Source organism: Callospermophilus lateralis, chromosome 17 (assembly GCF_048772815.1).
Source record: "Callospermophilus lateralis isolate mCalLat2 chromosome 17, mCalLat2.hap1, whole genome shotgun sequence".
In the NCBI taxonomy this organism is placed as follows: Eukaryota; Metazoa; Chordata; class Mammalia; order Rodentia; family Sciuridae; genus Callospermophilus; species Callospermophilus lateralis.
The window spans coordinates 65,012,417-65,035,167 of NC_135321.1; the positions used below are offsets into that span (position 1 = coordinate 65,012,417).

Here is a 22,751-nt window from a genome sequence, read left to right on the forward strand (position 1 = left end):
TTCAATGTCTGCAGGAGATTGGTTCCAGTACTATCCCCAGTACCAAAATCCACGAATGCTCAAGTCTCATATATAAAATGGTGAAATATTTATATATAACCTGTGTGTACATCTCCGTATAGTTTGAATCATCTCTATATGATTTGTAATTCCCAGTATAACATATATGCTATGTAAATAGTTATATTGTTCAAGGAATAGTGATGGGGTGGGAGTGTGTGTGTGTTTAGTATAGGCACAATGTTTTTGTATCCACAGTTGGTCAAATCCACTGATGTGAACTTGGGCTGACTATATTTGCTCTTTTTCTTGGATTACTGTATCTAACTCTGGGTCTATTTGTCCCACTTGAGGAACTCCTTTTAGTATTTCCTTAGAGCAGGCCCTGTCGTTGAATTCACTGTTTTTGTTGGTCTGAAGACATCTCAGTTTTGTCTTATGCTTTAAAAATACTTTTGTTCTAATTTTATTTATTTATTTATTTTTGGTAGTGGGGATTGAACCCAGAGGTACTTTACTCCTGAACCACACCCCAAGCCCTTTTTAATTTTAATTGCTAGGTTGCTTAGAGCCTTGCTAAGTTGTTGAGGCTGGCTTTGAACTTGTAATCCTCCTGCCTCAGCCTCCTAAGCTGCTGGGATGACAGACATGTGCCACCGTTCCTGGCCTTTCGTCAATATTTTTAAAGCAAATTTATTTAAAATGTCACACAATGTAAAGTGCACAAGTCCTACATGATGAGTTTTGCAGCATGAGTAGATACATGTAGCCTTGGAACACGTGTAGCCGGAACAGCACTGCTAGCATCAGGGTGGCCTACCTGTGTCTGGTCATGGCCGTTGTTCCTGCTTGCCTTGTGAGCTCTGTCTACTGATGAGCTTATACAGAACCCACAGTGTGTATGGTTTTACGTCTTTTTTTTTTTTTTTCCTAGCCTTTGTGAGGTTGAACCTTGTTTCAATTCATTTGTTCGTGTTTTAGTGTGACATTCCAATGTGCGACTGTACTGTTCCCATCTCACTCTACCTGGACTCTGGGTTTCAGAGACCCAATTATTAGATACTGTGATACTGCTATAAACATTATGAACATATCTTTTGGTATAGGTGTAGCATTTGTGTCTAATATTTAAATGTGCAGTGGTTAGTTCACGTTGGTTGTTCAACATTAATAGATATTGTATTTTTGCCAAAAGTTTTCGAATGCAATTTTTAAACACAACCTTTGGGAAAAAAAAAAAAAACAGTCTAGGACATCAGTATAAATTTTATGTGACTAAGGTTATTAATAATGTATATTTCAAAATAGCTAAAAGAAGGGCTGGGAATGTAGCTCAGTGGTAGAGCACTTGCCTAGCAGTGTTGGATTCAATGCCTCTTACTCCTCTACCCTCCTACACCCTAAAATCAAAATAGGTAAAGGAGAGGATTTTAAGAATTCTTTTTTTTTTTTTTTTTTAAGTACCAGGGATGTTTAACCACTGAACCACATCCTCGTCCTTTTTTATTTTTTATTTAGAGACAGGGTCTTGCTAAGTTGCTGAGGCTGGCCTTGAACTTGTGATACTCTTGCCTCGGCCTCCTGAGCTGCTCAGAATAGAGATGTATGCCATTGTGCCTAGAAAGAATTCTTACTTCAAAGAAATAACTATTTGCGCTGTTAGATATGCTGGGTACTCTGATGTGATCATTCCACAATATATACATGTTAAAATATCACTTTATACCCCATAGCTATATATACAATTATTATTTGTCTATTTGAAGTAAAGCTAAAGTACTGGGGATGTAGCTTAATGGTAGAATGATTGCTCAGTGTGCATGAGTACCTGGGTTTGATCCACTGCAGAGAGGGGGAGAAGGGAGAGAATGTGAGAGGGAGATATTAGTGTCATATGTGGATAGGTTTTATTCCTAATAATATCAGCACTTCATGGCCTATGTTTAGCTTATGAAAACTGACCCTTAGGTTATATTGATTTTTTTTTTTTTTAAGTAGAACTATTGTCTTTCCACCTCATTTCCCATTTTCTTCACCCTCCCCAATATAATTAGAAGCCAAATTCTTATTTAATATCCTAATACCTTTTGTTTCTGAGAAATAAAGCTAGGTTATTATATTTGACAGGTATGGTAGAGTGCCATTAACAATCCCCATAGGGCCTGGCACGGTGGTGCATACTGGTAATTCCAGCTTGAGAGGCTGAGGCAGGAGGATCGCAAGTTCAAAGCCAGACTCAGCAACTGAGGCCCTGAGCAGCTTAGTGAGACCCTGTCTTTAAGTAAAATATAAAAAAGACTGGGGATGTGCCCCAGTGGTTAGGTGCCCCTGGGTTCAATCCCTTGTACCAAAAAACAAAAAACAACAACAAAAAAATAACAATCTCCGTAAGTTGCCTGGTCATGGACATGGCCTGTCTTCCTGGATATTTACTCAGAATACTATGTCAGAGGAATCCTTGTTACATGACTTTATTTGCTAATTTCAGTAATATCTGAGTGCCTTCTGAGTGAACTGTCCCCCAGGTGGAAGATAGAATAAGGGGTGCAGTACACCCATTCCTAGATGAAGCTCGTAGCTGCATTGACACCTGGAGTACAGTACAGCGACCTCAGAATTTCAGAGACCTGTAGAACCTGTGAACCCAGAGCAGGGCGACTGGCTGCCTGTGACACCTGGCTAGTGTCAGAAGAGGTTTTGTTTCTGGACAAGGTAAAGGAGGAGCAGTAGGTAAAAGGAAGGCCTGGGAGGCAGATGCATTGGGGTCGAAAGGTTGGAGGTGTAATGGGAGACAGTGTGCCACCCACCGGAGTGGTGAGTGCCCAGTGTGCTGCCCTACTTCCCCTGGGAACCCTCACTGCAGTGCTGCTAAATCCGTGAACAGCCTGCATTCTCACAGGGTGCTTCAGGCTGCCCCTACCAGTGATTTGGACTTGGCATGGAGGTTAAACCTGTTTGTCCTCTCTGGTGGGCGTTCACTGTGCCTGGGGCAGGGATGTGTGTGGGAGAGCATGCTGGCTGGACTCTGGCTACCCAGAGGTACTCTTGGACTCTCTCTACCAGAGAGGCCAAGAAGGACCTGTAGGGAGGGGAAGCAGGAGGGTGACATGGAGGGCTTTGTAGAGGGGCTCTTGACGGGGTGAGGCTCAGGCCCAAGATGCTAGTGGCCCTCCACGCTGTCTTTAGATCCTGATTGCTCTGAGTTGCAGAACCACTTAGGGGCACAAGGGCTGCTCAGACCAGAGGATGGAGGGCTGACCAGGGGAACTGGAGCAGGGCGAGGCTCTTGAGTTCCTGATGTGTGGGTGAGAAAGAGGCAGGAATCTTCAGACTCCTGGTCTCCCTTCCTGGGTGTTGTGGAGGCAGGAGGGCAGGTCAGGGAGGGAAGAAGATGACTTGGGCTTCATGGAAGCTCAGTTGGCTGGGGAGATATTTTTCCTATGGAGTCATGTCAATTCTCCTGTCTTTGGTTCTTTCCGGTACTTGTACATCAACTTTGTAATATCATGTGATGACATGGAAAGAACATGAGACTTGGCTACAAAAGATGTGGTTTTGATTCTTGGCTCTGATGCTTACTGCTTAGTTGTGACCTCAGGCAAGCCATGTAACCTTTGGCTTTCTAATTTTTTCTTATTTTTAATCTATAAAATGGAAATAGTATTCAGTTAGCTTTTTTTTTTTTTTTTTTTTTGTGCTGAGGATTGAACCCAGGGGTGCTCTACCACTGAGTTTCACCCCCAGACCTTATATATATATATATATATATATATATATATATATATATATATATATGTATTTATTTATTTATTTTATTTTGAGACAGGATCTCTCCAAATTGCCCAGACTGGCCTTGAACTTGTGATACTCCTGCCTTAGTCTCCAGAGTCATTGGGATTACAGGTGTGCACTACCACACCTGGCTGTTCAGCTCTTCTTACAGAATTGTTTTGAGAATCAAATGAATATGTGTGAGGACATTTCGTCAGCTCATACAATCTGCACAAATATATTGTTACTGAACTATTATTACCCTTTGTGAAAAGATGAGTATTTTAAGATTCTTTGATTCAAGATTGATAAGAAATTCTGAAACAATATCAAATATAATTTTTGGAGGTCCATAGAATGATTCTTGAGGTTGAAAAAAATCTGAAACTGTAGGTATTCATATTTGTCTTAGGGCTGTACTAGGTTTTAGAATAGATCATAAGGACTGGGGATTTCGTTGGAGAATACCAGAAAAGGGTAATTAGCATTTGAGAACCATTTATAGTTTTACCTGCTTTCCATGTGTATATTCTTGTTTTTCCTGTTCTTTACTACTTTTTAACTCATTGTATATTTACTTCCTAATTAATTTAGCTTTTTGAAACCTTTTGGGGAGTGAAAGAGGGCCTATTTCCATTAATAATAAAAATAATGTAAATACAGCATTTCCCCTGAACTCTCGGAACAAATTTTACATAAGATCTGTAAGAGAAGATAGCTTAGACAAAGTGAAACATTTGGATGATTCTTTGCTTGGTGTGTTAAATTTTAATTTTGATGGGAAATTGTCATAACAGTTGCTCCCAAACTAATGTTTTCCTTTTAGTTAATGTCATTTTGTTCTGTTTGTACTTAAAGATACTGGGCAGGGAATGCAGCTCAGTGGTAAGGCACCTGTGCCCAAGGCCCTGGGTTCAATCCCTAGCACCCAAACAAACAAAAACTTAGTATTTTACTCACAAGTATAATAAAAAGCAAAGCTTTTTTTTTTTTTTTTTAAACTTTCTCCCCCTCCTCCTTCTTTCTCTCCATGTGTGTCTGTGTTTATAATATTTATATGAATGAAAATTTAAATAGATAAAAATGTTTTCCTTAGTAGGTTTGTGTATGTGTGTGTAGGGAGGCAGTGTTGGGGATGGAACCCAGAGCCTCTTTCATGCTGGGCAAGTGCTGTACCACTGAGTCACCCTCCCCCTGTCCCTACCTAGGTTTTTTTTGTAGTTTAAATCAGATATACTCAAATCTTGATAGGGATGAGTAATAAAGAGGTAGATGGATATGGATGGTGGAGTTGTGATCTATCTAAGGGGAGATAGGGCCAGTAAGATAGAAATACCTGAGCTGCCTGGCAGGGCCCTTCCTGACTGGAAGATCTCTTGCATGGTCCTGGGTCACAGTGGGGAGGAGATCCCAAGGATGTGCAGGGATGTATGGAAGGGACACAGGACCTTCACTGACAGGAGCCCTGGACATTTGGGAGGCAGTGGTGATTCTGCCCGGGAGTTCCCTCCCAGTTCTTGTTCTTGAAGGAAGTGATATAGTGCTGTGGTCTTAAGTGTATTTTTAAATTTCATGAAATTTAAGCAATCTTTTAATTAATATTGCTAGGGAAAATTTAAGTGTTTACAAAAAGTATCACAGATTCCAATATCTCTGTGCTCTGTGGAGGAGTGTCAGTTCTGTGGCCCCAGGGCTGATCTCCTGCCTTCCTGTGCCCAGGCTCCACTTCCCACCTGCCACCTGCCCGCAGAGGTCTTCTGAAGATCGAGTTCTACACAGCCATGACTGGCTGGCTGCAGCTGGCAGCAGAGGCGAAACCTGTTTTCTCTGGTAACTTTTGGTGTTGCCACATTACATAAAACAGACAAGGTGATATTTGAGCTATGTTGAGAAAACCTCTGCTGAAACTGAAGTAATCATTTTTCAGGGGAAAAAATTGACATTTAATGATATTTATGATGTTTGTTCTATGAGAGAATATTAAGGTTGTTGAATAGAAAGAGAAAAACAACACTGATAATTAAGTACTCTTGTTTTGAAAAATTAAATTTCTAATATTTTGTCATGGAACTGCTTGGGGAGCTGTGGGACACATTTCCTCCTAGATTGGGGTGGTGGAGGCAAGGAGACCTAATGAGCAAGGGACAGAATCGGTGTGTTGGTCCTCCACAGTGCTCAGCCTCTGTGGGAACTGCTTTCTCATCTGGGCCCCAAGCTGCAGCCTGTAGCCATGGCAAAGAACCAGTAAGTGGTGTGTGCTGGAGAAACAATGGTGGGTTTTAATCCTTGGCATTGGATCCAGGACTAACCTCTGGTCCCTGGGAGGTGACCAGCAATAATAAAAAAGCAAGGCTTTCATTTTTTTAAGATAAGAAATTTAGTTATGAAGCGTAGGATGCATAGTATAGACTGTCTTGAGAAAATAAAGTAGGCTTATGTCACCTTTGCCACTAATCTGACTTTTTTATCCAAAAAGTTGATGCTGAAGGTCCTAGAGCCTGCCCCAGGGCAGAGCCTGCAGATGGCAGTTATTTCATCCCAAAGGAGAGTCCAGTTCTGGGTAGTGCCTGTGTGTGAATAGATGGCTGAACACTTGTTCCCCGAGTGGCATTAAAATTAGAGGTTATGGCTGGGCACAGTGGCACATGCCTGTAATCCCAGCAGCTCGGTAGGCTGAGGTGGGGGATTGAGAATTCAAAGCCAGCCTCAGCAACAGTGAGGTGCTAAGCAACTCAGTGAGACCTGTCTCTAAATAACATACAAAAAATAGGACTGGGGATGTGGCTCAGTAGTTGAGTACCCCTGAGTTTAATCCCTGGTACCAAAAACAAAAACAAAAACAAAAAACCAACAACAACAAAAAACAATTAGAAGTTATGCTCCTGACCAGGATCTTGGAGTCAAAATCTGTTGGATAAGAGCAACAGTGTAGGCATTGTGTCTGTGCATGTCTATAATTGTTTAAAGTGGTAAGATTGTGCTCCAGATCCTTGAAAATGTTGATTAAATGTGTCGTACTCATTGATTTATTTAAAGGATTCCTCTGTCCTCTCAGGTGGGTGTGAAGTTTAAACACGGCTTTTTTTCTTTTCTTTTGCCTATAGTTATGAGTCATGACCAAGGAATAGTAAGCCAAAGCAATACTTTGCAAATTTTGCTTCTGATATTCCCAGACTTCCCCCGTGCTGGTCCTTTGCCTCCCTTTTAGGCACTATTGATTCCTGTTCTTCCCTTTATTGAGTGAGGAGAGAGAGACCAGCTGCTGGTTGGTCTCAGTTCTTTGACCTCTAAGGACTCATTTTATTCTTTGAGCTTGAGCCTCCTCCGCTGTAACAGGAGGGCTTTACACCTCTCTTCTCATGTCTGGTCTTCAGATCAGAGTGTAGCCTGTGTTTGAGCTCTCTAAGACAAGTGTGAACTGATTGTATTGAGATATTTCACTGGTAATAATTTTGTCTCCTAGCTTTTAAAAGGTTATTATTGGGGTTTGAATGGCATGTAATTTTAGAAATGTCCAGGGAAGTTTGGACGGATACCTCTTATCCTTTTAAATGCATCTTTGGCAGAGGTGTTCAGAACAGTTCCACTGTTTGTAGCATTTCCCCTTAAGGTGGGGATCTTTGTAAAAATAATTGTCAGAGCATCTACATGAAGTTATTAACTAAAGCTGTTCAGTGTAAGGACATGGAGAAATCTTCGTAACCAGAATCACTCTTAGGGTGCTGTCAGTTTTGGAAGAAGTACTTGCAAGGTAGGATAAGACCCCTGGGGTGTGCACAAGCTGGATCGCCAGGAAGAAGTCAAGGTGGAGACAGTGAAAAGGTGAGGGAAAGCAGAGATGGAGAATGACTGCAGCTCCTTGCCAGCCCCTGACTTCGGAGGTATCAATGATTTTTCCCCGCCCAGGCTAGTAATGCAGCATGCATAGATGTAGGAGACTCTTGGACCTTAAAGAAATTGGGCGGGAACTGGGTCTTTAACTCAGTGGTACAGCGCATGCCTAGCATATGGGAGGTGTTGGGCTCAATCCTTAGCACCATGTAAACAAAACAAATGCATTGTATCCATCCACAACTTAAAAAAAGTTAATAATAAACTGGGTGGTCTTTTTACTTAGGGCCCAGGCATGGTGAGGGCTTAAGTTGTACCAGATCTTGGGGAGGTCAGGTCAGGTCAGGTAGCTAGTGTGGAAGAGAAGGATCTTTTTGAGTTAGCTCCTTAAGTTTAGGAAGCAGCCCACCTGGATCACACCTAAAAAGTGTGACGCTGAGGCCTCACGCTGCCACCTGCATCCTGTGTGCCATGTGGGGGCTGTGTCTGACTTCTCACCCAGGGTGTTCTCTCTAGGGTTGGTACAGTGTGCATGGTTTCCTGGGATTGGGTTTGTAATGAAGAGGGAATGTCCTTTTGCTTTGATGGTCCATGTCTTGGTTTTCTGTAAAAAATGACCATAAACTTTATGGCTTCAAAACAACATAAAATTGTTATCTTACAGTTCTGGCAGTCAGAAGTCTGAAAATAAGAGCCCAAATCTAGGCGTCGGCAGGCTGTGTTCCCTCTGGGGGCTCCAGGGAGACTGCATCCTTCCTTTTCCAGCTTCTGAAGGCCTCCTGCGTGTTCCCTTGGTCCCCTTCCTCTCTGCTCCTGTCTGCCCTTCCCCTCTGATTCTGAGCCTGCTGCCTTCTCCCCTGGTGACCCTCCAGTTGGTTGCCTTTGGGCCATCTTGGAACACACTGGAGCAGCTCCCTCCGTGTCGGGTCCTGTAGGAATATCTTCTTGTGCTTAAGTCGCGGCTTAATGCCCTGTGCCGCCCATGTGGGCCTGTGGTCCACTCCTCTCCTCTCCTCCTGACCCTCTGTGCTCCCCACAGACTGTTGTCTTCTGCTTTTTCCTGTAGCCTGCAGTCAGTTCTGCTCAGCTTCGAGGTCTTTGTTTAAACAGCATCTTCTCAAGGAGTCTTACCTGGCCACCCTGAGTGGAGTCATTTCTCTTGTTCTTTCTCTCCCTTTTGTGTCCTTAATAGCAGTTATCACCAGTTGTGATTATTTTGCTTGATTGGTTTTCTTCCCATTCTCTTTTTTGGTCTGTGTTATTAAATGTAGACACTATGGGACGAGGCCCGTGTCCGGCTTGTTCACTCCATGTCATCAGTGCTAATGATCGTCAGGAACACTTAATATGTGTTAGTCAGTGGAGGTACCTTCTAGGTTCATCGTGATAAAGCACACGCGTTCGCATGGTCAGATGGACCTGAACATTGTCCAGTGTGGTCACAAAGGAAGAGATTTGAGAATAATTCAGAGAAGTATCTATTTGTTTAAAAGTTTAGGAATTCTGTGTCTCTGGGGTTATAGTTTGCCCTGTGCTTACTCAATGGTTTGTATGTGGCATTGTGATCGCTCAGCCAGGTGGGAGGCTTCTGCTCCAGAGCTCTTGACTCCAAAATACTGTTTGGCCATATGAAAACTTGGGGATCTTTTTCTGAAACACTGCCAGAAAAAGTTTGTGTCAGAGTTGTGTGGTTCATGGGACTCTGGCTGCACTGAGGGAAGTGGATAGGGCGCTGAGCTATAATCTTAATGCCATGCCCTGTGGCCTGCTGCGCCTCCTCGTAAGTGACGTGTGCAGAATTGCTGACTGCAGCCACTTGAGCGTCAGCACTGAAGACTCAAGATGCCTGCTAAATGGGGCTGTGGTTGTGGCTCAGTGGTAGAGCGCTTGCCTGGAACTTGTGAGGCACTACCTTCAATCCCCAGACTACATAAAAATCAATAAACAAAATAATGGTATTGTGTCCATCTATAGCTTAAAAAAAAATTAAGAAAAAAAGCCTGCTAGAGTGGTGTTGTCTGGTGGTTCTTATGATGCATGTCTTATACCAGGACTGGTGTGCTGCTACTACTTTTTTTTTTTTTGTAAATATTTTTTAGTTGTAGATGGACACAATAACCTTTTTATTTTATTTATTTATTTTTATGTGGTGCTGAGGACTGACCCCAGTGCCTTACATGTGCTAGGCAAGTGCTGTACCACAGAGCCACAACCCCAGCCCTCTGTGTGCTGCTTAAAACCATTACCTATCATTTTATATTGAGATGCAGGGTGTTCCGTTTCCTGGATCATGAGGGGCTCATCCAGGAAAACTTCAGAACAGAATGTGTCTTTTAGATGAGTTAAAAAGAAGAGTTTAAAACACGACCCTGCCCATTCCTGTTGAGAAACATTGAGCTAAACTTCTGGCTTCCTGTGCAAATCATCCCTCTGCTTAGTGTGTAAGTGCTTCTTGACAATTTGGAAATATTTTGAAAACTTAATATTTAAATTCAGATTTTGTTTTAGCATTTATTTTTTAATTGTAGTTGGACACAATACCTTTGTTTATTTATTTTTATGTGGTGTTGAGGATTGAACCCAGGGCCTTGATGTGCTAGTCGGGCGCTCTGCCGCTTAGCCCCAGACCCTTACTTCAGATATTTGATTTTATGTTGTCACACAGTTAATCTGTCCTTCTAAACTCAGCCTACTTCATATTTAATTGAAAGATCTGCTTCCCTGTGTTTATAGCCTCACTACTTGGGAAGGCCTTCCATCAGTGTATACAACTGGAAGTGCCATAGGTGACCTGGTATGATTTCTGGGTTCTGGAGGAATCCTTATATCTGGTTCTATACAACAGTGCCCAGTCCTTGAAGAAAGGTGCAAAAGTGGTCAAGTGAAAATCCCTTGGTGCCAGACTGGAGGTTTCCAGCCTGAGTGGTGTGTGAGAGTGTCGGTTTCTCCATTTCCCCCTCTCTCCCCACCAGCACAGCATCCCTGCGATCCCCTCCCGGTCCTACCAGCTCTAGGAAGTGGGAATGGAGGACAGGGGTAAGACAGCCCTACCAGCACACAGGCGATCGGGAGCCTGGCAGTCTTCCTGGCCTGCCACCCACTCTGTGTCATCACATGCCAGTCATTTGACTCTGCAGCCTCTCGGGTTACTCATCTACGAAATGAGTGGATTGAGCAAGACCATTTCCAAGGTCCTAGGCTCTGATGTCATGTGATTGGGGTTTTCTGACTCCTGGGTCAGCATCTGGGTGAGGATTTGGTGGCAGACTGGTGTAGGTGGTCAGGTCCTGCATACTTGGGATGTTGTCACATTCTCTGGGGGGATTCACTGGCTCACCCTGGATAACCAGGAACAGTTACACTCTCTCACAAGAATTCTTGGTGCTCTTATAGAAAGGCATTTTCAGTTTTGTAAACAGGTTTTGGAAAGAATCCTATTACATATAATCAAATGCCCTTTTGACATTATCATTCTTTAAGCACTTTGTTATGTTCAGGTGCAAGATGTTAGGCTCATTTGGCCATTTCCCTCTCCTGGCCTAGAGTCGGCCAGCTCCCGAGGGGTCCTGGTCCGATGAAGGGGAATGGGCATAGATGTGCCCTTGCAGAATGGGTGCCTGGAAAGCGTGGGTGTGGAATTGAGAAATGACTCTAGTTCTAGTCACCCACAGAGCTCTTCCCATCCTTCCCACATAGTCTTGTGTTTTCCTTCCCTCACAGAATGGTCCTCCCACCACCAGTGTATCTGTCTACTCATTTGCTCAGTGCTCGCAGTTTTTACCAGCAAGACCACCAGCAGCAAACCCACTACCAAAAAAATTACAGATTTCTTTGTAATTCTCTTTACTTTAAGAATCTATCCTAATGAAGCCACACATCCATGTGCATACTCTTGGAGGTTACTCTGTTCTCTCTTATAGTGTGGGGTGCCCCCCCGCCCCGTGCAGAGTAGGCCTTAGGAAATGTTTGCAAAGAACCAGTCTGCCCCCTTTTTTGGGCTGCCTCTGATCAACAGCACTTTCCTGCTTTCATTACCACTTTTGTAGGAGTTTAGTAAAACTAATCTACCCAAAGCATTAATGGTTTGAACAGATAGTTGTATGTGAATATAGACATAAATAAAGTCTGTAACGATATGCAGAATCACATCCTAATAATTTTATATAACAGATTAAAAAACAGTCATCTTTAGCAAGCCCTCCTATATAAAAACCTCATCTATTTAGCTCATTATATATATTCACATAGACTTTAATTACTCATTGCTTATATATATGTTTTAATTGGCAGGACCCAAGGTCCCTTGTTATCTGACCTCAGCTGCAGCTGATGTTTTTACATTAGGGTCATTAGGTGGTGGGAATCGTGGCTCCCCTTCAGTATTCGTCTAGAACTGGGTGGCCTACGAAACCATTGCTCATGATTTTCCTTTGGTGGTGTCATCATAGACTCTCAGGCGTAGGAAGTCATTAAACCTGAAGAAAGGAAAGCCCCAAGACAGATGGGGCCATCACTGTGGAGCTGGCTGGGTGAGTGGGAAGGTGAGGAGTGGGGTTAGCGGGGGACACGTGGGAGGAGGGAGAGCAGCGAGAGCAGCGCCGGCAGCCCGCCCGGTGACAGGTGAGCTCAGGAGGATGAAGCCTGAGCCACTGAATTCCCAGGGCCCACATGGAGCACATGGAGGTGCTGTTTGTTCTTGTCGACACTACTTAATGCAAGGTTCTCCTTTAAAGCAGCTGCTTTTATTTTTTATTTTATTTTTTTTAAAGAGAGAGAGAGAGAGAATTTTTTGATATTTATTATTTAGTTTTTGGCGGACACAGCATCTTTGTTTGTAAAAGCGTTTTCGCCACCCACATTGACAGAAATGTATGGCCACACATGTTCCTTGGCTTATGTCTCTGAGGTGACGAATGACACTATGTTGGTACAGCCAGGTCCTGTTCAATTTTGGTCATCCTTCAGGTGGTCTTCTATTGAAAGAATTACTAAATTCATGATGTGCCATCTAATCACATATTAAAGAAGAAAAGCCACATGTGTTAAAGAAAACTTGAATTTGAAACGTTTCTGCTTGCATTGAAATGATCACTGTACCTTTAAAATGGAAATATATTAGGGGGAAAGCCCAAGAATCTTTAAAGTTTTCTTAAGGTATATTTAAAATGTCTTTAAAATATTTTAAGATATTTTAAAAAGAAAGTAGGACTTTAAAAGCATTTTTATTTTCTTTTGATTAATTGGTATGAGTGCATATTAAGTATGTATGTGTTTTAGATCATTCTACAATTAAGCATATTCTTCTATCTTTTTCTTTATTATTTTCGCATGGGCCCATTTAGGCTTAAATATCTGAGCAAGATCTAGAAAATTGGTCACTCTAGCACTTTTTATTTGCATAGATATTTTTATAGGTATAATAAAGTCATGGTCAGAGTAACTCATATATTCGTCAATGATTAAAAAAATCCAAAATCCTTTGAAAGTAACTTTTCTCATTTTTATTACAGGTAAAATGGGAAATTCACATTGTACAGAAACAGAGGTAAGAGACACTCAAGAATTTTGAGTAAAGCAACTTGGCTGTCCTATTTTTACTTAGTGCTGACCATATCACTGCTGTTCTTGGTTTCTCTTAAGAATATATTGGGAACAGCTATAAACTGTTTATACTGAAGGATGAAAAGTGAGGAGAAATTAGTTACCTTGTCTACATGTTTGTAATGTCAAGGTGTGTTATAAAGAGTGACTTAATCATAGTTTAAAACTGTTTCTGTAATAGTATTTTTGGGATTGAGTTAAGACCAAGATCTCTGAATAAAAATTAAGTCCAATTTATTTATTTTTTAATAGCCCAGCCTAGTGTGTTGTGATCAAAACATCACTTAGATGTGTTGGACTCTGTGAGGCTTCCTGAGTGTAGGAAAAAAAAAATAGGGACTCAGAAACAGTGTTCTAGAAAGAAGAATAAGGAATCAAATGTTGTGTTGTTCACACAAATAGCCTTATTATTTTTTAATAATTTAAATAACTTGGTTCAGAACTGTGGTTGTGAAGTTTGAGGCATTTCTGTGTGTCCCTGAGGTGCCAGGGCTGCACCGTGTGACTCTCTTTCTGCTCTCATGGAGTGGGGTGTCGGGTTCTTGTTCATGATGATGCCTGAATAAAGGATTTGGGAAATTGTATTTCTGATGCCTCTGCATTCTGATGTAGGTTTTAATAAATTAGTGAAATTCAAGCTTCCCAAGGGATTATATTATGCAATAAAAAGCAAAAATGATTTTTGTATTTTCTGTTCAACTTTGAAATAACTTGAGATAATTTTTCAAATTAGTTCTAAAAATAGGTCACTTAGTATTTTTATATTGCTAGGGTTTTGAGGCATTGTTCAGGGGGCATCAAGGAGTAGGACTGGATTGGAGTCAGAATGGAGGTTTTATCTGTGGTTTCTGGGTGTGCATCTTTCTAGGAGTACAATTTTGAGCAAGTGTTGTTTTTTTCTCTCAGAACTTTGTCTCTCTTACCTGTAAAGCATTAATGACAATCCCTAGTGACTTCCTAGCATTGTGGAACTTAAGAAGAGATCATCGCCTTATGTGAGCAGATGTTTCCCAAATCTGAAGGCTCTGTCACAGTGAAGACCAGGGAGTTTCTGGCACTTGCCTACACTTGGTGATGTGGTGTGGCCATGTGTACAAGGTCCCGTCCTCGGAAAGAACCAGCTGGCTGTAGCGTTGCTGCCTCTGCACAGGATGGCTCACTCCTCCTATTTCCTGACTGGTAAATTAGGTCACCAGAAGGAATGAGCCTAAGCAGAATTTTTAAAATAACTGTTGAGGGAAGAGGGCAAATTATAGGAAAATGGAAAGTTCAATCTGGTTTAAAAAGTAGGTTCTGGGTAAAGTAGGTGACAGTTCCCTCTGGAGAGGAGATTGGGATGATGGATGGTTGCTTATATTGTTTGAGTTTTTTAAAGAAAAATAAATGCCTCTGTGTATTACTTTTTAGTAATTAAAATACTAACAGTCAGGGGCAGTGAGTTTGTAGGAACTACACTTTTAAGAAGTTTTGGGACCGGAGAGGAGATGTTCTTGGGTTGTTTTGTGGTTAGGGAAGATGTGCCTTTGGGGGGAGGGGAGAATGTGAGACTGACGTCCAGGTGGAGCCTGATTACCTGTTGAAGCAGCCCCCAGGGTGGATGAGAGGGGCAGTGGTGGGAGCAGGACCACAGGGTCCCTGAGACCCTTTCTGGGGATCTGCAAGGTTAAGACCATTTTCAGAGTACTCTTGGACGTTATTTGCCTTTTGTCTTCATCCTCCACAGTGTGCCATGGGCTTTCAATGACTGATTCTGGGTAGCCATGATGGCTAGACTGACTGCAGGAGTCAGCCCTAGGTCTGCTGCCTGTTATGAGCCCAGCATCAGAGCGTTTTGCAAAATGTGGAACAGTATAGCCCTTCTTGATTTTTTTGGAAAATATTTTTTTAAATGAAAGCATATTTATATTAATATGTTATGGGGTTTAAATGAACTAATGATATTCTTAAAATTTCTTTTTATTTCAAACACAATAAATGTTAGATTGTAGCCCACATAAACAGAAACTCTCTGGAGTCCTTGGCGATTTTTTTTAGAGTATAAAGGTCTCCTAAAACCAAAGGTTTGACAGCCTCTGGGTAATGTGCCCTTGCAGAAGCTCTTTCTCTGAGGAACAGGATGAGGGAACCCTCTGCAGGCCCTGGACAGCCAGGACACCCTTTGCAGATTCTGGCCAGTGGCCTCTGTAGAGAGGAGACGGGCTTGGGCACTGCGGGGCCCTCGGGGCTCCTGAGTAGTTTTCTAGTGAGGACAGAAGTTTGAAGGCCCTGTGCTTGGCAGACTTGCTGTGTGGACGGTGGCTAGGGCTTGTGCAGATGGTGGCTGGGGCTTCAGGGTGGGCTTCCACCTTGGGATTCTTCCTGGTGGTGAGCTGAGGGCAGAGCCCTGCCTGGCCTGGCCGAGGAGTGCAGCTCGTGATTGCTATTATGCAACGAGGTTTTCTGGAGGGAGCCGAAGGTCCTGCTTCTTGAGCAGCCCCCTGGTGAAAAAGGAGGCCCTGTATCTTTCTGGGGCTTCAGTACCCTCATCAAGACAGCATAGTTGAAATGGATAACTAATTTCAAGTGTTCAAGTGTGTTTATTTTAGTGTTTTTTGTGGTACATAAAAACAATGTTAGTAATTGTTTCCTAGTTTTACTCATAATTCTCTTTTTAATATGACTATGCAGGCATGCAGTTAACAAGTTCTTTTGCCTTAAGATTAGCTAATGTTTATTGCAATCAAGAATTTTGCCACATTTGTCATGGTTTGGATTTTTTTTGGCAGTGCTGGGGATGGAACCTCGACTTTGCATGTGCTCAGTAGGGCTCTGCCACTGAGCCTCACCCCAGCCCACTGGAAGGATGTTTCCAGTGTACTGCATTATGCTCTCATGTTCCCTTATTTGAACTTGTGAAGGGAAATCTTTCATGTGACTTCTTCTTAAGGATCTACTTCCTTTTTAAAAATTTTTAATAGGCAATTTTCCATACTTTTTCCCCCATCCCCCCATTTTTATGCACAGTGAAATTCACTCCTTTTAATTTTACAGTGTTGCAAATGCATTCATTTGTTGACACCACCCTCCCCGCCATAGCCCCCCCCCCCGCCATAGCCCCCCCCCCCATAGCCCCAGTGCTCCTCCTCCAAGCCTGTGGTGACCTCTGATGTGCATGCTCTGAGGAGGACATGTAATTTAAACAGAATGGCCCATACTTCTCCCTCCTGTGGCTGCCAGTTCAGGCTGGTGACTTATAAACTGGGAATGACTGACCTGCACTTGGCCTGCATGTCAAGGAAATAGTTCTGACCCAGATTAGGAGCTTTTGCCCACATTTTATAAGTTTTTCCTTCTGCCATTATTTAAATAGTTTTTATGGATTATAAACTTTGAAGAAAAATTGTTGAGTACTTAAAATTACTAAGACATAACTGATTTGAATTTTCAAGTATTTAAACTGAGACTTTCTTTTTTTTTTTTTAAAGTTTTCTGCATTTCATTACATTCCTGTCTTCCATTAACTACCACTAATTATGTAGCATTCAGAGGCCTTTCCCTTTAATAGGAAAGAAGGTTAAATGAATAACTAGAACAACCCTGCTGTTCCCCTGGCAGATTAGCTATATTTTAAGTGGAATAGGTTAATGTATTACATAAAGTTAGATTAACTTTTATCATTACTGTTGTCTTGATAGAGCTGATTTAAGTGAACTTTCAGTAGAAATTATTTTAATTTGTATCATAGCAGAAAAATTTAAACTTTACTGAAGGAAACTATTTTTAAAAATTATACTTATATCTTTAGAGTTTATATATACTGTGCATAAGTATTTATTTTGCTTTATTCCTGCGTGCATCTTTAAAAAACACTAGAGCTTTCTCAATGCCAGGCACTATTAGAGACATTAATTAATTCTCATAACAAATTTATGAGATGGCTGCTATTATTATTGGTATTTTAGAGTTGGAAGCTAAGGTATAGAGAGGCTAAACAAGTTGCAGAACCACTCTCGTCTACCCCATGCTTTCCTTTGCTCAGCCTGTGTGTGTGTGTGTGTGTGTGTGTGTTTGCGCGCTTCTGTAGTGTGGACATCTGTATTGTGCTGATAATTAGGACCCCGAGGAGAACAGTGCATGGTCTAGTCTCCTCACCCTGTGTGTGCCCTGACCAGGGACGGCTAAACCTAACCAACCTGTGAGGCTGTAGTGCTGTCCTCGGACCTTCAATCCACAAGTTGGGTGGGTACAGAGTTTGCACAATGGTCTGCTTCTGAATTACTCAAGAATGATTCAAGAACTGTCCTATATATTAGAATCTCCTGGGAAGTTGGACCTAGAATTGGTCTGCTTTGGGGAAAACCCAGATATCTTGGAAATGAGCCAAGAAATACATTAGAGTTAGTGTTTTGGAATTACTCCATTTTGGTCGTGGATAGTTTTTTATTTTTTTTATTTATTTTTTTTTAGGTGTAGATGGACACAACACAATGCCTTTATTTTTATGTGGTGCTGAGGATCGAACCCGGGTCCCGCCCGTGCTAGGCGAGCGCTCTACTGCTGAGCCACAATCCTAGCCCCGGTTGTGGACTATATTATTTTTTGTTTGTTTGTTTCCTGAGCAGCCGAGAGGTGGTACGTGGAGGTTGCTGTGATGCAGAATATGATGTTTTAAAATGTTCACTTTGTCTCTGGCTCAATCTGCCCATTGCACTCTGGCTTCCATACATATTGTTTCTTATGACATGGTACCACCCTTAGTTAATTTTATAAGCAACTGAAAAATCTAACTTGAGAGAAGTGTATGATATTTTTTGTAAAAGTATTTGCATGTGTATACAACTTGAGTTGCTTGAATGAGGCTGTTTCCTTTGACCCTCCCCCTTTTTTTTTGGTGGTACCAGGGATTGAACCCAGGGGTACTTAACCACTGAGCTGCATCCCCGGCCTTTTTTTAAATTTAGAGACAGGGTCTCTGTAGTTACTTAGGGACTTGCTGAGTTGCTGAGGCTGGCTTTGAACTTGCAATCTTCCTGCTTTGGCCTCCCAAGCCACTGAGGTTATAGGTGTGGGCCACCATGACTGGCATACTGTGTGACTGTTAAAATAGCATTTGATACAAAATAATTGGAATAGCTAGCAGAAACACAGGGAGAAATGCTCTCAAGTCTACCCTTTTTAGCACAAGGCTTTGTCTGTCTTAAACTTAAGTTGAACAGTTGATAAATGGAATTAGACCACAAGAAGTTAAAATGGTGATATGCCACCAAAAGGATTAAAATAAGCAGCTCTGGGAACTCCTGGTAATAACATCACATCCTCCCTCCTCCTTGGTCCATGGGCTAAAAGGAGTGGGAAGGAATGCTCACATTCTACTTCCTACCCCCTCCCCCAAACGACCCCCCCCAATGTGTTGGCATTCCTATAGCCATTTGGCTGACGTTAATTTGTAATTTAAAATTGGTGTATTTCCTCAGAGAAAATTGCATTCATGTGTGAATTGCCATTCCTGATTGTCGATTCTCATAGAGATTGGTAGAGGGGCATTGGTGTGCTGAATAGATAGTCTCCACTCAGGTTTTCTGTAGACACAGACAGGGCATTGTGATAGTGACCTCCCCTCCCCCACCCAGGTATGTTTACTACTAAAATGGCCTATCTGGGTGACAGTGTCGGAGATAGATGTCTATGTCAGGTGTAAACAAAGGCAGTGCAGTCATATCTTGGTGACAGCTGGGAGACAAGAGTGGGGAAAGACTACCCATAGCAGGTATGCTCGCTCCAAAGAAAGGAAGCATGGATATTTTGTTTGGCAAGCCTCTGTGTGTGCACGCAGGAAAGCATGTGGCAGGGCACATTTCTGAGCATGTCTAGTTTGAAGTCACAGTTCAGGAAAAAGATGGCAGAGGTTCCTGGGCTTGCTCAGCTTAGCATCATAGAGTACATGTTCAAAAGGAAGGATAGTGGACAGGAGCACTTCTGAGCAAGTTGACCCTAGGTTCCAAAAAGAATGAGTTGGAGTGCTTCAGTGACCCTGACTGGCTCCCAAAGGTTTCCTAGGAGTTTTAGCTGAAATGAAAAGAATGGTCTTTTCAAGGGTGAACAGCTTGCTTCCTCTAAGTGCAGTGGTTTGCCCCGAAGGCGCCTGCCTTGGTTAATGGCTGATGGGGGCACCTGATTGGACCACAGGATACAGAACTTGTATAAGTAGTGTTTCTTTGTGTGACTTTTAATGTATCCAAAGACAGATGAAAATTGTATATCTATGTTTGGCAAAGGATTTCAGAAAAACCAAAAATGTTTATTTGCGGGGAAGCATTTTATAATTATCCATAGTTACTATACATTAAACAGGTTTCTGTACTTAAACATCTCTCAGTAGTTGGATAAGGAGTAAAAGGTTTTCTCAATCATTTGCCCTATCAGGGGGCCATGTCATCTACCTTGATGAAAAGGCAAGTTTGATAACATTCAACTTGAGGATTTTTTAGCATATATAATTCAGTGCTGACAGGACCAGATTTCTGTTTCTTTTCTCAAAGTACCTTTATTCATTTGTAGAGTTGTAAAAATTAAAAAGGCACAGAAAGGTAAAAGGAAACAGTAGGGTGACATTTACCCTACCACTTAGGGTCATGGCTGCTCAGGGTGTCCCAGGCCTCGCTTCCCATCTATGTGATGACCATGTTACATTGAGCACATATCAGGTACCACCCTCAGGGACTTTTTGCATTAAAAGACCAACTTGGCTTCAAGGAGGTAGCCAGGCTGAGAGGAGGGGCTTAGGTACCTGAGGGAGGTTTCTAGGCAGAGGACACCATCATCCTGGAGACTGAAGTGGGTAGCCATGCTGTGGTGTGCTGAGAGCACCGGGGCCGGAGGGGAGGACAAGCTGGTGCTGGGACTGACCACTCGTGCTAAGACAGGACATCTCTTTTTCATTCTGAAGTCATCAGGGTCACTCTTCTTTTGATGTCCACTCTTCACATTGTCTGCCTGTTCTTTGTGGGGTGTTCATGTATGCTCATGTCACCAGTATATGCATTATTTGTCCAGATTGTTATTGTGATCTCAGGAGTGCATTTGTCCAAGCTGCCACAGCTGACATGGTAAGCTCACTGCGCACCCATGTCAGAATGGCAGAGATGCACTGGTGACCTAGGGAGTGGAGCTCAGCTGTGGGATGGACCGGGAGTGAGTGGTGGACAGGTCAGCTACTGGAGACTGACCAAGAGTGTCTGCCTCTCGGCACTGTGTGTCTCGGTGTCTTCCCTCAGGCTGGTAGAAATTTTATGGAGTTAGCAGATACCATAAAATACAGCTTAAAAACCCCATTGTCAGTAAAGTTAGATAATTTATTTGGGATTATTACCTAGTTTTTTTGATGATAGTATTTCTTAATTTTTTATCAGCTTTATAAAAATGTTAGTTACAAACCCTATAAGTTATTTATTTAACCAAATCAGCAATCTTAAAGATAACCACAGAGATATTACTGCAGTCAACTTCAGAACATCCTTATCACCTCAGGAGGGGCTCAGTACCCTTTGTCTTCTCCGGTCCTTCACTTTCCAGCCTCAGCCCCCACTGCCTACTTTGTGTTTGTGTAGATTTGCCTGTGCTGGACATTTTCTGTAAGTAGCTGGACACTTCGCATAACGTGTGCTCCTTCCTGTCTTGTTTCTGCCTCTTGGCAGGGGGCTCAGTGTTCCTTCATGTTACAGGATATGTTGGTATCCAGTACCATTTTATTGCTGAATAGTCCACTGTATGAATAGCATCATATTTTGTTACCCATTTATCTATTAATGGAAATTTGATTTGTTCCTACTTTTTAGCTGTTCTGAATAATGGTGCTATACACAAAGTTTTGTGTTGACTTATGTTTCTTCTCTCTTGGGCATGTATTTAGAAGAACAATTTGTGGTTAAACATGGAACTACATGTATTAACTTTTTCAGCTTGCTCCAAGTTTCTTTTCCACAGTACCTCCATCTCACGACATTACCACCAGCAGTGTGAGTTCTGATTCCTCACATCCTTGCCAACCCATTATTACCTGATGTTTTCATTCCAGTCATCCTACAGGGTATGAAGTAGTATGTCATATAGTTTCATTTGACATTTTTCCTGATGATTAATGAGGTTGAGCATGTTTTCACATGCTTATTGACCATTCATATATCTTCCTTGTAAAAATATCTATTCAGATTCTTGGCCCATTTTTAAAGTGGTTATTTCTCTTTTTATTATTGAGTTGCAAGAGTTCTTCACATGTTGTGGAAACAAGCCCTTGAAAAGTGTATGATTTGCAAATATTTTCTCCCAGTCTGTGGGTGGGTTTTCCTTCTGCTTTCTTGATGATGTTTGTTGAAGCACCTGGGTTTTTAACTTTGGTGAGCTAAGGTTCAGTTTCTTCCGTCATTGCTCAGTTTTGGTGTCGTGTCTTTGAATATTCCACTGTATGAATAGCATCATATTTTGCTGGCCGTGAAGATCTATGTGGCAGTGGGAGGGAGCATGCAGCTTCTGTACTGACTCATATCAGTTGGGACACAGACAGAGTGTTCTGAGAGCAAGTAAGATGATGAAGTCATCGATGGTAGAAGTGGGGAAGGTAGAGCTCCCTTTTGATCCTGCAGAAGGATATTCTGGAAATAGGTCTCAGGTATTACTGGAATAGACTGCACTCCTCCTCCTTGGTGGAGTATGGAGCTGTCAGGAAGAGACATTATGCCAGCTCTTCTCACCAGGGTGGTGGCAAGAGGAAAACAGGAGACTGACTTAACAGCTTGAAGCTGGCATGCTGGTCACCTGGCTGCACTGCACAGCCACTCCCCACATGCGGATTTCTGTGGTGTAAGTAGTACTCCCACCTGGACAGTTGCAGTCTAGTTAGTGAGCTTGCAGGATTCCTGAACATTTGCCAGTTTGGCTCTTGATAAGTCAATATTAGCTCTACTGTATGTCACTTTCCTTTTTTTTTTTTTTTTTGGTATAGGGAATTGAACTCAGGGGCATTCAACCACCGAGCCACATCCCCAGCCCTTTTAAAAAAATATTTATTTGGGGCTGGGGATGTGGCTCAAGCGGTAGCGTGCTCGCCTGGTGTGCGTGGGGCCCGGGTTCGATCCTCAGCACCACATACAAAGATGTTGTGTCCGCCGATAACTAAAAAATAAATATAAAAAAATATTTATTTTTTAATTGTTGTTGGACACAATACCTTTATTTATTTATTTTTATGTGGTGCTGAGGATCCAACATAGGGCTTCACATATGCTAGGCGAGCGCTCTGCTGCTGAGCCCCAGCCCCAGCCCCCAGCCCCCAGTCCTGTTTTGTATTTTATTCAGAGACAGGGTCTCACTGAGTTGCTTAGTGCCTCACCATTGCTGAGGCTGGCTTTGAACTCGAGGAAAGATGTGTGGTTACCAAATACAAATATGGCCTTGAGTTTTATCAGTGAACAAAACTGCCGCAGGATCGGGGAGCTGCAGATCCCAGATTGAACAGGGCCTGGCTTCCCAGTTGATGGAATATTCTCTGAAATTTGCATTTACCTTGAGCTAAG

General features: G+C 42.3%; 1 protein-coding gene across 2 annotated transcripts in view; it reads left to right on the top strand.

The window, feature by feature from the left end:
* Spire1 (spire type actin nucleation factor 1) overlaps positions 1–22,751 on the top strand; it is a 144,376-nt gene that overhangs the window by 8,359 nt on the left and 113,266 nt on the right. For both annotated transcript variants that reach the window (XM_076837208.1, XM_076837209.1), the window contains exon 2: positions 13,113–13,147. In XM_076837208.1, the coding sequence (XP_076693323.1) occupies positions 13,113–13,147 (35 nt within the window). The remainder of the gene's footprint in view (positions 1–13,112; positions 13,148–22,751) is intronic.